This window comes from Lissotriton vulgaris, chromosome 2_2 (genome assembly GCF_964263255.1).
Source record: "Lissotriton vulgaris chromosome 2_2, aLisVul1.2, whole genome shotgun sequence".
Classification (NCBI taxonomy): domain Eukaryota; kingdom Metazoa; phylum Chordata; class Amphibia; order Caudata; family Salamandridae; genus Lissotriton; species Lissotriton vulgaris.
Window position 1 is genome coordinate 300,399,762 of NC_141688.1, and position 16,343 is coordinate 300,416,104.

General features: G+C 45.4%; 1 protein-coding gene across 1 annotated transcript in view; it reads right to left on the bottom strand.

Annotated features, from left to right (window-relative positions):
• Nucleotides 1-16,343, bottom strand: part of LOC147729347 (astacin-like metalloendopeptidase) — a 103,019-nt gene that overhangs the window by 42,682 nt on the left and 43,994 nt on the right. Inside the window, exon 10 of the mRNA XM_086959623.1 lies at nt 10,745-10,860. Coding sequence (XP_086815749.1) covers nt 10,745-10,860 — 116 coding nt within the window. The remainder of the gene's footprint in view (nt 1-10,744; nt 10,861-16,343) is intronic.

The window sequence follows — 16,343 nt, forward strand, 5'->3', positions numbered from 1 at the left end:
AGGAATATTGCAGGGTCTATGGTGTGACGAAGGCTTGGCAGAGGCCATGTTGGGAATGGTCACTCCTATGATTGGGACATAGCTATATCAAACTGAGCTTGCATTCACAACGATTAGGGATTAAATTCCTTTGGCACTGACTACTTCAGCTTCGCATTAGCAGGGGCCAAATGGTGCCTTAATCAAATGGACCAATTATGTGTCTCAGGAGCCTTCAGGAGCTCTGCATTGCTGCCAATGTTTTCCACGGAGCCCTTTCTGCCCCCTAAGCACTGTGGAGCCCAAGGGAGAACTTGACACTACCAGCAAAACTAAATGTCCCCCACCCATTAGGACATTCCAACTGAGGACACTAATCTCTTCAACCACAATAAAGGGCATACAGATTTAGGTACATGTGACCCCACTAATTGAACTACGTGTCCCAATGGGCTTTGTGACAATGCTGAGCTACTGCCCACTGTGACCCATAATCCCTTACTCCACAGAAGCATGTTGCAGAGCAGTGCGGTCTGCGAGGTGCTACGGAAGGATGAGATGGTCCCTTGCTAGATCCAGATGAGCACTAGAGCTTCTCCAGAAGAGGCAGAGACTAACCACACTTCTTTGTCTTGTCAGGTGTGCCTTGGCGTGACACACTATCTTGTCGCCATCTATTTTCTAAAGCTTCAGCTTAGGTAGCTGCTGCCATATTAGCCTCGAGCTGTGTTTGCTGCTACTCTCAGCTTCCTTGTTATTTTTTTATGACTTCTGTGTAATGGCTCCCTCCCAGGCTTTGCAGCTCACCTGAAGAATTATCAAGAGAAACACTTTTAGCTCACTCATCACCAAAGCAAATACTTTGATAACTCTAACTCAGATCCATCTGGACAACTGTCAACCAAAGACAGGGCTAGGCTCATGCCCTTGGTCTGGCCACCTCAGCAGTAGCCAAAGTATTGTGGTTGTTCTAGGGTGTAGAGAGTCTCAACACAGGAATCCTTCTAAGCCAGTCCAAACACCAGGCATTATATTGCTCCATTCGTGGCATGGTGGCTCTAAGCTCGCTCACCACTAAAGAGAATACTGCGATAACTCAGATCAAAAGCCAACAAGAAAAACATCGACCAAAGGTCAAATTAGACAATGCAGACTGAAAGCAGATTGGACGAGTATCCTTTCCGCCAATACCAACTGCTGTCAAGGGGGAAAACTTGGAAACTAACCAACTACCCTAACTTTTGTTTATCTTTGCCACTGAGACTGCACCTGTTCCAACCACCTGTGTAATGCAATAGTAAATACCTGTATCATTCAGCAGAATTAGGCCACTCTCTGTTTCAGTTTACCATCCATATAGGACTTCTCAAGTCGTAGCACATCTGACTCACCCCAAGACATTTACGTTGAACCTCTGAAAAGCTGCCACCAAACACTAGCAAGGGAGAGGATCTTAGCGAACAAACTAGTTATTCACCAATGTGTGAAAGTGCCTCTTTTTTGCCTGATTTTGATGTGGTTCTTAAATGTAGTACAGAGGGCCCCTGCCAACCAGGTCTCTTGTGCCGGTGCTCCTTCCCTAAAAAAAAACAATTGGTACTTCAGCCTTCTGTAAGTCCATAGTAAATGGTACCCTAGATGTCTAGGGCCTGGAAGCTGAAGAGGGACACCTTGAACCCCCCCTCATTGGGACAATGGATACCTAGGGCCTGCATGCTCCTGTGAGGGAGAAGGAAAAATGTTACTTACCTGTAACTGTAGTTCTCCAGTATTGGTATCTTTCATAGATACACATGCTTGAATCATTCCCCGTCATCGAAGTGGGAGTCCCACAGTAATATATCAAAGAAACCACATTAGCAGCAGAGTCTACAATGGCACTAGGCCATGAATTTAATAGAATCGCTATGACCTTTTTTAGAAAAAGGACCAAACTAAGACACCAACCCATCAGGCGACAGCACCCTCTAGAACCTTCCCTACTGAGGCTAGTTCCCTCAGATTTTCAAGCACAAGTGGGAACAAATATAGTCCCAAAAATAATGTGAGAGCCTCTAGGGGAGGAGGGGAGGTCGCATGAGAATCTAGGAAAGATACCAATACTGGAGAACTACAGTGGCAGGTAAGTAACTTATTTTCTTCCCCAGTATTGGATTTTTCATAGATTCACATGCTTGAATCAAAATAGTTAGCCATGATATGAATACTTTTTATTTTATCTTCATATTACAAACTTATCAAATAGTTGCAACACCAATAAAGGCAGTAATAACTCAACTATAGAGGACGGTGTAATAGGAAAGAATAAAAGCAAAGAGGCTCACCTTACTGAAACAGATGCCGCAACACCACCTGTCCCACTGCTGTATCAGCTTTATCGGTAGCATTCAGGCACTAATGCTGGGTATAGGTATGCCTGATGGACCATGTGACCACTCTGCAGATAAGATAGAACAGAACCCCAGTGAATAATGCAGTGGTTGTAGAAACAGCTCTTGTTGTATGAATGAGCCTTGACTCTAGCAGATGACGGTCGACATGCAGCGTTATGGCAGAACTGAATGGCTGTTCCAATCCATCTTGCAATGGAAGATTTAGAGACTGTTAGTTGTTTATTCATATTGCCATTAGCAATGAACAATTGATCAGATTTCTGATATTGTTTTCTTCTATGTAAATTGAATTTAATGCACCTCTTAACATCCAAAGTATGTAGGGATTTCTCAGCTATAGTCTATAGATTTGGACAATAAAATCTCAGAGCAATAGGCTAGTTGAGATGAAAATCCAAAGGGGCTTCTGGTATAAAATTTAGGTTAGTCCCTAATATTACGTTGCCTTTTTTTAATCGCATGAACGGTTGCCGGATATTCAATGTCTGCAAAGGTTAGTGCAAATATTAGAGCCATCTTCCATAAAAGAAATTTCAACTGTGTTTTGTGGATTGGTTTGAACAGGCTTTTCATTTGCTGGCTTAATAGCACGTTTAATTGCCAAGACGGAGGAGGTTGGTTCACCAGTGGAAAACATCTAAATAGTCCTTTGAGCAACTGTTTAATCTTGCCGACCAGAGAGACAATGAATTCCTCGGTCTCCTACAACAGGAAATTGCTGCCAGGTGCACTTTTATTGACAAATGTGGAATAAGGTAGGATCTGCACTGGCGTTGCGAATAATGGGTGTAATTATTTTTCTTGCCACCACATACAGAAACATTTCCTCTCTTTAGGTATTTTCAATGCTCTTAACTCATTGTCATCAGCATCCAGGCCGGCAAGTGAAGAGAAGTCGGTTGGGATTCAGTACTTGGCCCTTGTTCATGGATAGCAGAATCAGAGTAGCTGAGAGAGGACTGTAATGTTGCTGCAAGAGAAAGAGAAGTTCCTTGTACCAGAATTGCTGGGACATGTTGGAGCAATGAGGATTAATCTTCATGGCCCCCTCATCATTTTCTAGGGGGAAAGCATAAGCAAATATTTTCGACAATTCGATCAAGAAGGCATTTCCCCACAATCCTCTTTGGGGATGCCAACTTGTGTGTTATTGGAATTTCTTGTTTGTCTGTGTTGCAAAAAGATCGAGTTTCAGAGTGCCCCTCCGAAAGAAAATGTCCTGTAGAACCGTAGAAGTGGCTGTCAATCTGCTCAATGTGTCCGCCATCACACTGGATACTCCTGGGACGTATTCTGCCCTCAGTGGTACCTTGTGTTGTAAGGCACAATTCCAAATTGCGTGTGCCTGATGAGACAGAGCCACTGATTTTGTCCCTCCGTTTGTTTAAGTAGTGCATGCTGGTGGTATTGTCCATACGGATAAGTACAGACAAGCCTGCAATCCTGGGGAGGAGTGAACACAGTGCTAGTGCTATGGCCTTCAATTCTAGGAGATTGATATGCATTGTTTTCTCGACAGTCATTCATTTGCCACTGACTGATAGCTCCTGCAGATGAGAGCCCCATCCCTCCAGGTACACATCCTTGGTAATGACAAAATCTGTTGCATGAGAGAGAAACGTCATTCCTTGGGAAGCGTTGACTGATACCATTGACCAATTCATAGCTTTTATCATTGTTGGGGTTATCTGAATCACATTGTTGAATGAACCCAGAACTTGCAGCCTTGTTTTTCTAACTGCTCCTGTAGGGGACGCATTTGAAGTCTGCAGTTTGGTATCAGAGGAATGCAGGAGGAGTACGTTCCCAAAAATGACTTGTACAGTCGGACAGAAGGAGACCGCCTTTTCCAGAGCTGTTGGGCCAGTTTTTTAATCTTGTTTTGCCGTTCTGGAGAGACAAAAGCTTTCTCTGACTGAGTGTTTAAGACTGCTCCCAGAAACATTAATGATGTTGTCGGTTCAAGGGTTGATTTTTGTAGGTTTGGTTTGAGACCCAACTATTTGAAAAGGCATTGAGCAGTATCCACTGTGGCCTGATCGAATGAAGGAGCTTTTATGAACCAATCGTCTAAGTACAGATAAACCTGAACCCTGCTAAGCCTCAGATGTGCTGCCACTGGGGCCATGCACTTGGTGAGTATTCTTGGAGCTCAGGGTAGTCGAGAGATGAGCACTTTGAACTGAAAGCATGTACAAGCTACCTGAAAACTCAGAAACCTCTGATGGCTGGGATGAATTGGGACATGAAAGTATGTGTCTTGAAGGTCCAAAGCTGTCATGTAGTCCCCATGGTTGAGACGGTTTAAGATATCCTGTAGGGTGACCATTCAAAATGACTGTTTTTTCAGGTATTTGTTTAATTGTCTAAGATCTAAAATGAGCACCAGATATTTGACTTTTTCCTGATCAGGAAGAAACTGAAGTAGAAGCCTGTACACCGTTGAGGCTTTGAAAACCTTTCTATCACCCCTTTTTGCAACATGATGGCGACTTATTTCAATAGTTGTTTCAGATGGGGAGGAAACAACCTCATTGGAAGGCAAATTTGGAGGTTTGCTGACAAAGTCTAGGGTATGTCCTTGATGTATGATGTCCAGGCCCCACTTCTCTGTTGTTATGCTGGACTATTGGTGAACGTAATAAGAAATACGTCCTCCTAGTTGTGTTATGGATTTGGGGAAGGTAGCCGGCAGTAAAGAAAGATCATTGCTTTCTGTTGACATTTCGCCCCTATTGGGTAGTTTTTCTCTGGACAGTGGCAACCTGAATGGTTGTACCTATTGTTTGCCTACATTGCCCTTGATAAGGCTGGTATTGTTGCCTATAATTCTGGAATCCCCCTCTGTGGGAACATGCACTTTTCCCTCTAGCTCCCCGAAAAGGTTATTTTCAAAACTGCAATATTCCTAGTGTCTGCCTTAATGGATTGTAGAGCTTCAGCGATATGTTTTCCGAATAATGCTCCTCTGTCATAAGGCATGTCCAGGATTTTCATCTGGACTTCTGGTCTGAATGTTGTTGCTTTCAACAAACCTTGCCTGCGGAGGGTAGCTGCTCCAGCAAGCTGTCAGAATCCTGTAGAAGCTATATTGACAGCACAGTCTATCATCTCCAAAGAAGCTCGGGCTGAACATCCTCTGGCAGAAGATCGATGAACTGTGCCATAACCAACCACATTTGCCTGTCAAATCTCCCTAGAATTGCCAGAGAGTTTGCTGCTCTAACTGGTAATGAAACCATGCTGGAGAAACGTTCTCCAATCGTGTCCAGCTGACGCCCTTCCCTACAGGTGGTGCTGTGATAGGGATAGCAGGGTTCCTAGAACATCTCTGAGCTGCTTGACTGATGTCCGAATCTGGTCTTAGGTGTCCAATGAGGCATGTAGGGGCTACACCCGGGGCTTGTACTTTTAATCCAACCCGCTGTGACTGTGGCCGGGCTCCTCATTCTACACACTCGTTCTTACCAAATAAAATCTATCAAAGGGATGGCCCTTATTGATTTTTTAATCGGTTCCTTAAAATCATAAATGAAACAGCCTAACCGTCTGGTCGAGAAATGCAATTGAATACGTTTCGTCACCCTCTCCCTGATATTATGGAAACCGCCAATATCATTCAGAGGGGAATTCACCAGAGGAGCACTTAGAAAAGATGGTACATAATTAAATAATCATCCCACTCAAGAAGCACAATGTCTGACCCCCCCCCCTTTTCTTCTTCTTGATCCCCGTCAGACACATCAGGGTCATGCATCTGGGTTTCTGCCAGAGGTAATGAAGACAGCGGGGTTCCTGAAATCTGTAAAGTGCACGGCTTAGGAGGGGGCATTTTATGTGCAGACTAAGCTGAAGGTGGAAGTCGAGGGGCAGGAGTAGAAGAAACAGGTTCCAAAAACTGTTTATAGTAGTCCTGTAACATTTCTTAATGACTGGTTACCAAATTCATGGGCATTTGTATTTAGCGCTCTTGGGGAATATATTCAGGATAATGTTGGTATTCCTCCTCACAGTATTCTTCGTCATCAAAGTTTCTGCATTTTACATTCAATTCTGAAGGACTATGAGCCGCTCTAAAAAGACTTTCTTCATCAGATTCATCCTCCAATAGGATAGTTGGTGGAAAAGGCAATACCTTGCTTAGTGATGTTTGGAATGGAAGAAGTACATCAGCATTAGATTTATCAGTATAAGAAAGGTGTAACACTGGTGAGGATTTAAATATTTTTGCAGACATAACCAGAGTTTCTGATGGAAGTAATGCCATCGACTAATGTTCCGTTGACGGTGGCTTTCTCAGGCTACCTGTTGATTTGGATGTCTTCGTCAGCAGTGCGGGAACCTAAAATGTTGCCGACGATGTCGACGAGCGTTTAGATGAACATTACTTCGACGAAGGTGGAGACTTAGAAGCCATTCACGATAACAGTCTAAAGGTAACGCTAGTCGTTGACGCTGTCGGAGATTAAGTTTTTATCAATGGTGATGACGCCCTAGTGAGTGTAGATGTCAGCGTCACAGATGTCGTTGAGGAAAGCATCGTAAATGGTGTCATCATCGACGGATTAAAAGATGTAGAGATCTTTATTTTTTCAGTCTGAGTAGATCCTGTAATCAACTGGAGGGATTTTGAAGACCTTTTGCCAAGAATAAGATTTTTAGAAGACTTAGAAGGCTCAAAAGGAACCTTTGAAGAAGATCTCTGATGAGATTTGTCCTAATATTTCCTGGAATGACCAGGTGTCTCATGGTGGGGTTTTAAGGGCTTTTTTAGGGTGTACAGAAGGCTCCTTCTCTGATGATCTCTCTCTTTATTGCGACTCGGCAGATATGAGGGATAAATCGCTCTCTTCCTCAGACACAGGATTGTCTTTAGATTTAAGCCTCTGCAACCACAAGAGAATTTTTTCTTCTCTGTCCTTGAGGGTCTTCTGTGAGAAAGCGTGCCATATTTTGCGACTGTGTGGTCAGGATAGAGGAAATAAAAGCACTTCTCATGAGGATCATCAATGTAAAGTTTATTTTTGCCACAGGTGTTACATGACCTGAAGAACCTGCAGTATGGTCTGACATGTTCAGACAGTCCCAAGGGGATATAGAAAGGAATATATATCTGACCTGATAGATATTTCTTGAAAACAGAAGAAATAATTGAGCATAGCTCAGGGAGACTCCCTTCACATGACAAGCGGTAGAAAATCTGAGGGAACTAGGTTCTGTAGGGAAGGTTCTAGAGGGTGCTGTTGCCTGATTGTTTCGTGACTAAGTTTGGTCTTTTTTAAAAACAAGGTCATAGGTAGGCTATTAAATTCATGGCCTAGTGCCATTGTAGCCTATGCTGCTAATGTGTTTGCTTTGATACAATACTGTGGGGCTCCCACTATGACGATGGGGACTGATTCGAGCATGTGAATCTATGAAGGATCCAATACTGGAGAAAATGACAAAGTCACCATGGCACCCTGCCTGGGTGCCAAGCCAGCCAGCACTGCCTGACCGTATAGGTAAGTCACCCCTCTGGCAGGCCTCACAGCCCTAAGGCAGTGTGCATTATACTCCAGGTAAGGGCATATCACACCAAGTGGAGTGGTGTGGCTCACTGGTTAGAGGCGGCAGACCCGGTAGCAGAGAACGGCCCGGGACCAGGGTTCAATTCCCGGCGCGCAGGGTCGTGGACCAGGGTCAGCGGACTCGATAATTCTCGCCTCGGTGCCTACTCTAACCAGGGATCACACTCGGCAACTCTGGGCATTAGCTTACCTCATCTCTACAACGGCCCCCCACATTCGCCGGGGAGGCCTGGTTTCACCTTGGAGATACCCAGGAGGCACCATCTCACAGGGATAGCCAGGACGGGTTCCCCAGCGGTCTACAGCGCCACGACGCCTCAGGGCAGCAGTGCGCTTTACAAGACCACATAGATTACATTACATTACATTACATGAACAGATTTACACCTACAATACTGGGCACCATTTCGCAATATTGTAAGTACCAGTGAATCCAAAGAGAGTACGTGGGCTGGGAACTCAACAACTCGAATTCCACAGCAACATGATGGCTTTACTGAATATAGAAGTGTTTGCTACCAAACCACTCATCTCAATAAATCCACACTGATGTCAGTATGGGATTTATTGTACTGTGTACCCGGAGGGCCCATCAGAAGTGCCCACTAAATCTGTACCAACCCTGGTCTGGTCTCTGACCGGTAGTAGGCAGCCAGCTACCACCAGACATGTTTCTGAACCCTGGGTAGAAAGCCCCTACTCTCTGGGACCAGAAACAATGCACAATCTGTCCAGAGGTGTCATGCCTCCTCCACCAGGATGGGCCAGTTTTCAAAGAGGGAAGCTTCAATGGCCTCACGCCTTTTTAATACGACCCACGGCCTCTGCTGCTAGCAGCAGATGACAGCTCCTGGTTTACATCCTCACTTTGGATGGGAAAAGTGGAGGGAAAATTAAATAAGAGAAGAGATGTGCCCACCTCTGCCAACCCCACCCCTAAGGTGGGGAAAAGCGAGGTGAAGCACATCTTTCAGTCCACTATCTTGTAGATGGGGGATCCCTCCAATTAGGTCAAGATCTATGCCGCCTCTCATAAAAGGGTGGCATAATAGAGGGTTTAGCCACCCCAGGTAAGCTGCGCATTGGCCCCCTCTGCTACTCGCCTTCTAAATTTAGTATTTTGGGGGTCCTCCCAGATCTGATCCTCATATCTGCGACATCCTAAGCAAGAAGATGACCCTGCAGAAAAAAAAGACAACTGCCATGGCTCCAGCCTACCAGCTTGTCTCCAGCTTCTGTGTACCTGCCGCCCATCTTGCAGCCAACAACTTCTGAAATCCTGGGAGGACTACTGCCTTTGATAAAGACTCCAATCTCTTGTGGATCTTTCCAAGAATAAACAAATCCAAGAACCACCACAGGGAGGACCGACACTACTCAATGTGACTGCAAAAGAACTCCAAGAAGCAACGCAGTTGAGGACCGACACTGGTGTTGACACGACTCACTGCTACCACAGATCTACCAAAGACTGTTGTGAAAGAGAACCAGCATTTGTGTTGAAGCGGCTCTACCCTGCCCGAAGGAAGCACCACAATTGGATGACCTCCACGACTTCAAGGGTTAGTCTCGGCCTCACGACCCGAGTTGCCCACAGCTTTGTGCCAGAGAGCCAGTACCCTACTGCTACAGGCCCTCTCAGTCGCCACCTGCACTGCCGGCCCAACCACAATCTCCCCAGGATGATCTGACGACAGCAGACACACATCATATCTACAGCCACTGACCGCCAGCGACCGTGAGAGTAACTGGGTAGGCTGCCTGCTGAAACCGATCCTGATCATTGCCACACCGATCTCAAAGGTAAAAAGTATGGCCTGTAACTACCGCTACCACAAAGATACCGTAATCCATACCGTACGTGTGCCCCAGTCCCCCACGACCAACCCTGCACTCAGTGATAGGCGGAGTACATAAAGACTGGAACTGTAAGTTATATACTCGCTTGATACGTCCCTCAAATGATTTCCTACACAGAGTAATCTCGAACTGTTTGAATATTGCACTGTCGACAATTGAACTTAAAAGTATCTTTAATTCAAATGTACTTACCTTAGCAAGAAGGTCTTGGTCTTAAAATAAAATACAACAAAGTAAAATGTTTCTAAAAATGGGTCTGGATCTCCTTCTTGAGTTATATGTCCTTTATTGATCACTGCTGTGTAATAAATGTCACACCCCCAAACTACCATAAATTGAGCAATTTGGGTTTTTACATTGAGCCCTGTTCACTTTTGTGGAACCCCTGGACTCTGTGCACAGTATTGCCACCAAGTGGCAGTATCATATTCAGAGCCAGCTTCCTAAACCCACATTTGAAAGGGTCCCTCTCCAAACAACTAACAGTAATTGGAAATTGATTGAAACGTGGCAAGAAGGCACAGTGCACATCACTTAACGTAAATAATTATATGAATTGTGCAGGTAAGGAATATACACATCTGCAGAACATAAACTGGACAGATGCCATACTGCATCAAGGCTGCCAGTCCTGGTACCACCACAAATAATTAGCAAAAGATGGGGCTGGTGAAAGCTCCAACGACATTTAGTCAGTGGCTGCTTCACCTCTGAATGTTAGTTTGAAGGTACATGAGCCCCAGTTTATAATGGGCCTTCTACTCTGCCAACTCTGAAGAAGGGACCAAAAGGTAAGTTGTAGTCCCTCCTACAGAGTTACACATGTAGGAATCCAAACTTTTATTATGCAACTGTTTTATAGTTTTAGAATGTTTATGGACAATCATCCTAGTAAACATATTTTGTACTTGTTCTGGAAAGAATGCAAACTTCTGAAGTCACCTTGTTTGATGTAAGACGGATCAGCCACCGGCAGTTTGCTCCATTTTGGTATGAGCCTGGATAGTTGGGCGTTGAAAAGGATCCCCGTGGATCAGACAGAAGGGAGCTGCAGCGATCTAAAGAAAGACATCAACCAATCAACAGCTGACAGACATATTATGAGAAACGTTAAAGCGGGCGTACTGGAAAGGCACCTCCACCTCAACAGGATTACCGCCAGAAAACACATGGAGCGTTGTATCAAAACAAAAGTACTTTAGGTAGAGCTTGCCAAACTTGGACTTTGACAACTGGTTTGAAACAAGCTTTGGCAAAGTCAATAGGTTTGGCTTTATTATATTAACACACAGAAACAGCATTTGCACATGGTTGTATTTACCTGTGTTAGCACATTAAGGCCAGAATTATTGGCTGTTGCACAGTTTTTATTTAAATTTAAAAACAAAAGAAAAACAATGGATATTTGACAGATGAATAACAGAATTAAAATATCTATAAAGGAATAAACAATAGGAAATGAACATTAATGGAAACCAAATAGGAAAAAAGAGCAATGTAAAAAATGAAATTGGTCAAAAACACAATGGGGATACAGACAAGAAAAACAAATAGGGGAGTCCTCACTAAAACAATAGAAAAAGTCCACTATAGTGAAAATAACAAAAAGGATTGCTTGCTGTGCAATGTTTGTTTGAGATAAATATCCTAATGTGTGATGATGTACTGTACCTTGGAGATGAAAAATAGATCTTCTTGCGTCTTCGTGGTCTGACCACCAAAAATGGCAGATGCTCTGTGAAGAGCTCCCATGTCAGATCCCTGCATCCAGATTCACAGTACTGCTGACTTTGCTTGATGTGATCGTTCCCAAAGGTCTTTTAGCCATCGGTTGCACCTCTAAGGGAGCTGCCCCTTGCCTGTAGATGTGCCTGCTTTCAGTGTGCCAGCGCTCCATGTTCACAGCCAAGATGGTGGCGGCCTACAGTTGCTGACTGGGTGCCTCAGCTGCTCCAGAGCTACGCCTGTTCGGGAAGCTCGTGGAGTTCTTGACTGGCCGCGTCACTCTCAATCTGCCTGCTGGCTGGGTTGCCACCTGCTGAGGAGACTCTGAGCATGATTTGGACTGCCTGCGCTCAGGACGGAGCTCCTGCCCAGGACTGCCCTGGGGCCTCTTGGGATTCCACCCAATAGTGAGTGGGGTACGCCTAGCTGGCCATGGCCTAGCCCTGCTCGCAGTGTGCACTGGGGTATTTGCGAACCCAACGCCCTTTCTCACCTCCCACTCTTGCTTCTTCTTCGTGCCTCAGTGGCGTGGGGCTCTGCACGTGCCCTTGCCTACCTCCAGACCCACAGGGCTAACTGCTTGTTATGCTCACACCAGCCTAGAACTTGTGGTGCAAGTAGGTTGCCCTCATTCACGTGGGAGCTTGGGCCCATCTCTTGTAATTAACAACCATTATTGCCAGGGATCAACCGCCCTCTTCATTGGTCTGAACACTGATTGAATGGTACAACACTTCCTCGCTGAGGATCCCTACGTCTGCTGGGGATGGCTAGCACCAACTCTATCCTGCAAGCCAAAGAAGCCTCCAGTGCAATGCTGGAAACTAAGATCAGTGAGGTCTGGATTGATGTTGACCTCCTCCACCAAGAATTGTGTACTGTTGTGGAAATGTTTCTGGGGATGAGGACTGTATTTCAGAACTTCAGAATACGGGATACATGAATTGAAGATCACAGCCTGAAGCCTCTCTACTTTTTTTTTTTTTTTTGTATGTTCTTATTTAGCGCTCGACTACCCGGAGGCATCTCGGCGCTTGCCTTGGGAACCCGTCCTGGCTTTTCCCTGTGAGATAGCCCCTAACGGGCATCCCCAAGGTGAAAGCCAGGCATCCCGCCACGGGGGGCCGTTGTGGAGATTAAGCAAGCTTAATGCCCAGAGTTGCAGAGTGTGAACCCATGATTAGGTCAGGCACCGAAGCAAGAATTATCGAGTCCGTGGACATTTGAGCTCAAGACCCTGCCGCGTCGGGAATTGAACCCTGGTCCCGGGTCTGACCTCTGCTTCAGGGTCTGCCTGCTTTAACCGGTGAGCCACACTTCTCCACCTACTTCTGTTAAGCTGTTGGAGGAGTAAGCAGAAGATGCAGAAAACCAGGTCTGCCGAAATAACCTGAGCCTCCTTGGTTTACCTGCAGGTGTTGAGGCATCCTCACCCGAAAAATTCCTGGAGGCATGGATTATGTCCTTGCTCCCTGGGAAACAACCCTTTACCTATTTTGTGCTGGAACATGCCCATTGCTCCCAAATGCAGCGGCCCCAATCTGGGTCCACTCCCAGACTGTTCGTGGTGAAGGTCCTCAACTACTGGGATACAGACACAATCCTCAAGGAAGCATAAACAATTCTTTACCGTTCCACCTGTATTCTCATCTTTATCGACCGCAACTATACTCGTTTGCTTCAGAAACAATGGAAACATTTGACTCTGTTAAACAATAGCTTCAAGCAATGTACCTCTCTTATATACACATGATCCCAGCCAAGCTGAAAGTTATTTACAAATGCCACTCCTTTTTTGCCACACCATAGGTGTCCTGGGACTGAGCCATGGAGTGGAAAGAACTCAGTTGTCGCACATGCCCCCTCTTTGGTTATCCGATGCCTCTGCCTTCCCAGAACCCAAGGCGGAACCTGGGAGTGGGCAGTCAAAAGCATCAGCAATCCAGACAGAGATGGGACATGGTCAGTGGATCATCGGACCCCTCTGATGTGGAGGGTGACTGCTGAGGAAGTACTGGAGGAAAAAATGTTCTGTCACTATTGGACACAGGCACCCTCAGTCTATGTGCCCTGAGAAGGCTCAGTCAAAGACACAAGCTGTAGACATCCTTCCTATCTTCAATACTGTTATATTCCACATGCTAATGGACATGTTTGTCATTGTTAGACCTCACAATAAATGTTTACTTGTATACATTATTAGCCAGAAGTACAACATCCTGCTTAATATACAATGCAGGCGGGATGGCACTGTCCTACCATGCTACTCTATATTATTGTTCATCAGGGGGAGTTTGGAAGACAGACGCTTCTGGGTTGGAGGTGTAGGGTGGAGTGGAGTGGAAATAGGCAGTCACTTAGGGTTTTGTAAGTTTTGTTGCTCTGCTGTTACTCTTGCTTGATGGCTTTACTCACACAGTGCATATGCTCTCACTAGCTTGAGCATTTGTCCGGGGACCAGTTTCAGGCTATCAGCCCTCATCAGCCAGACTAACTTGAATCTGGTGGTATAGCAAGAATGGGATCCACTTCTGGACATGCCCTTCCCACTCAAGGTGACAAATGCAAAAAGAACAGATGATGGACGGAATGCTGAACAAATCAAACATTCACCCCGTCACAGCAGATCTTGGTTAGATTCATTGTTTTTTTGCTTACAACGCCATTCCTGTTTGGGCAGAGCCATGTGCAAATCAGTATAGAACCTGCTCTCTGTGGGAATAGTCCAGCCCAAACTGCAAGGCAAGGGTCTCCCTGGACAGGAAACAAGCAACCTGGGACAGTTTTGGGGGTATTACTCTTACATCAGCCATGCTATCTTGATTTCGGTGGTATAGCAAGCACAGGTCCCATGTCTGGGCATACACTTCTCACTCAGGGCTACAAATGCGAAAAGAACAGATGATGGACGAAATGTTGAACAAATGAAACATATAACCATGAGGTGAGCTGTTCCTAGCAGTGGGAAATAAGAAGGGGGGAGTAGCTTCTATAAGGAGCAGGGTCCCTCGCATACCATTAAAGGTGTCATGCTTCATCGTTGGGCCAGTGCTGCAATGCCCAACGGGCCCCACAGGGGGGTTCTTTGCTTGAGATTTTTTTGTCCGTGGTCTTGGCTGTCGATGAAGAGGGTGAGTGTGTGATGTGTGGTGTATATACAAGATGAGTAGGGTGTGGGAAATGTGTGGATTAAAAATAACTATGGGACTCCGCTAAATTAACTTTAATTGGTTGGTTCCATGTCATGATTAAAACCAGTAGTACGTGAATATAGAGATCCCAGTAGTCTCGCCATGTTTTTAAGTGAGGATAACAGACGACATGTTTCATGCCATTGGATGTCAAAATGATTGTGGCATTTCTTCTGGACCTAGAAACCCTACTTGCTACTTAAACAGGGGTGGTTCACATCTATAAATAGGACTAGGTAACCATTCCCTCACCAAATACACCAGCTGCAGCCAAGTTCCTCTTCAGTACGGACCCGCAGCAGTAGAGAGAAGGAGTCAGAAAGATACGGAGTCTGGGATGCTCAGTGGCGTCACGTTCGACTCGTCCATTGGTACGCTGAGTGCGACCAACCTACCTTCTGTGATTCCGGAGCGGGGTTTGATTTGGCTAAACAGACTCACCTAGGTGGAAAGACACTATGTACCTTTTGGCGTATGTGAGAATATAAAGGACATAGTTCCCCAGGAAACCAGTATTTCCTATAATCTAGGGTCATTCATGGCGAGGTCGCACTCCCACACTATCTAATACAGCCCATATCCGCACAATGCCTCTGGGAGCATAATTAATATCATTTAATAGGACACAATACGGGTGTAATGTTGCATGTGAGTAAATTGATTTATAAATTCACATCTTAGCAAATTACAAAATGAATGTGCTCTCTTAAATCATGTACTTCGTCATTTTAGGTGACAAATGGCTTTCTCAAGGTGTACTCTTTGTCTGCCTATGCCTCAAACTGTATATATGGATAATGTAAATATTTAATATTTATGATGATGTTATTGGGTTGACTTCTACACATGGGAACAGTCCAGCCTGAACTGCCATGCCATGTCTTCCCTGGACCGGAAACAAGCTACAGAGGACCGGTTTGTGGCATTCTGGCACAGGGTCAGAGCTGATTTGCATATAGCCAGTGTCTAACCCAGGGTGGTGTGGAGTGCAAAAAAACGATGGATTTAGGCCCAGATCCTTGTACTGGGGTGAATGTATGACATTGTTCTACATTCTGTCCATCAACTGTGTTTTTTGCAATTTTCACCCCGAGTGTGCTGGGTATACTCAGACGTGAGTCCCAGGCTCTCCACACCACTGGAGTCAAGCTATCCAGTCTGATGAAGGTTGATAGCCAGAAACCGGTCCTCGGATGCTTGATTCCGGTCTGGGAAAGACATGGCTTGGTAGTTCGGACTGGACTGTTCCCATGAGGCACAGGGTCAGAGCTGATTTGCATATAGCCAGTGTCTAACCCAGGGTGGTGTGGAGTGCCAAAAAACTATGGATTTAGGCCCAGATCCTTGTACTGGGGTGAATGTATGACATTGTTCTACATTCTGTCCATCAACTGTGTTTTTTGCAATTTTCACCCCGAGTGTGCTGGGTATACTCAGACGTGAGTCCCAGGCTCTCAACACCACTGGAGTCAAGCTATCCAGGCTGATGAAGGCTGATAGTCAGAAACCGGTCCTTGGATGCTTGATTCCGGTCTGGGAAAGACATGGCTTGGTAGTTGGGACTGGACTGTTCCCATGAGGCACAGGGTCAGAGCTGATTTGCATACAGCCAGTGTCTAACCCAG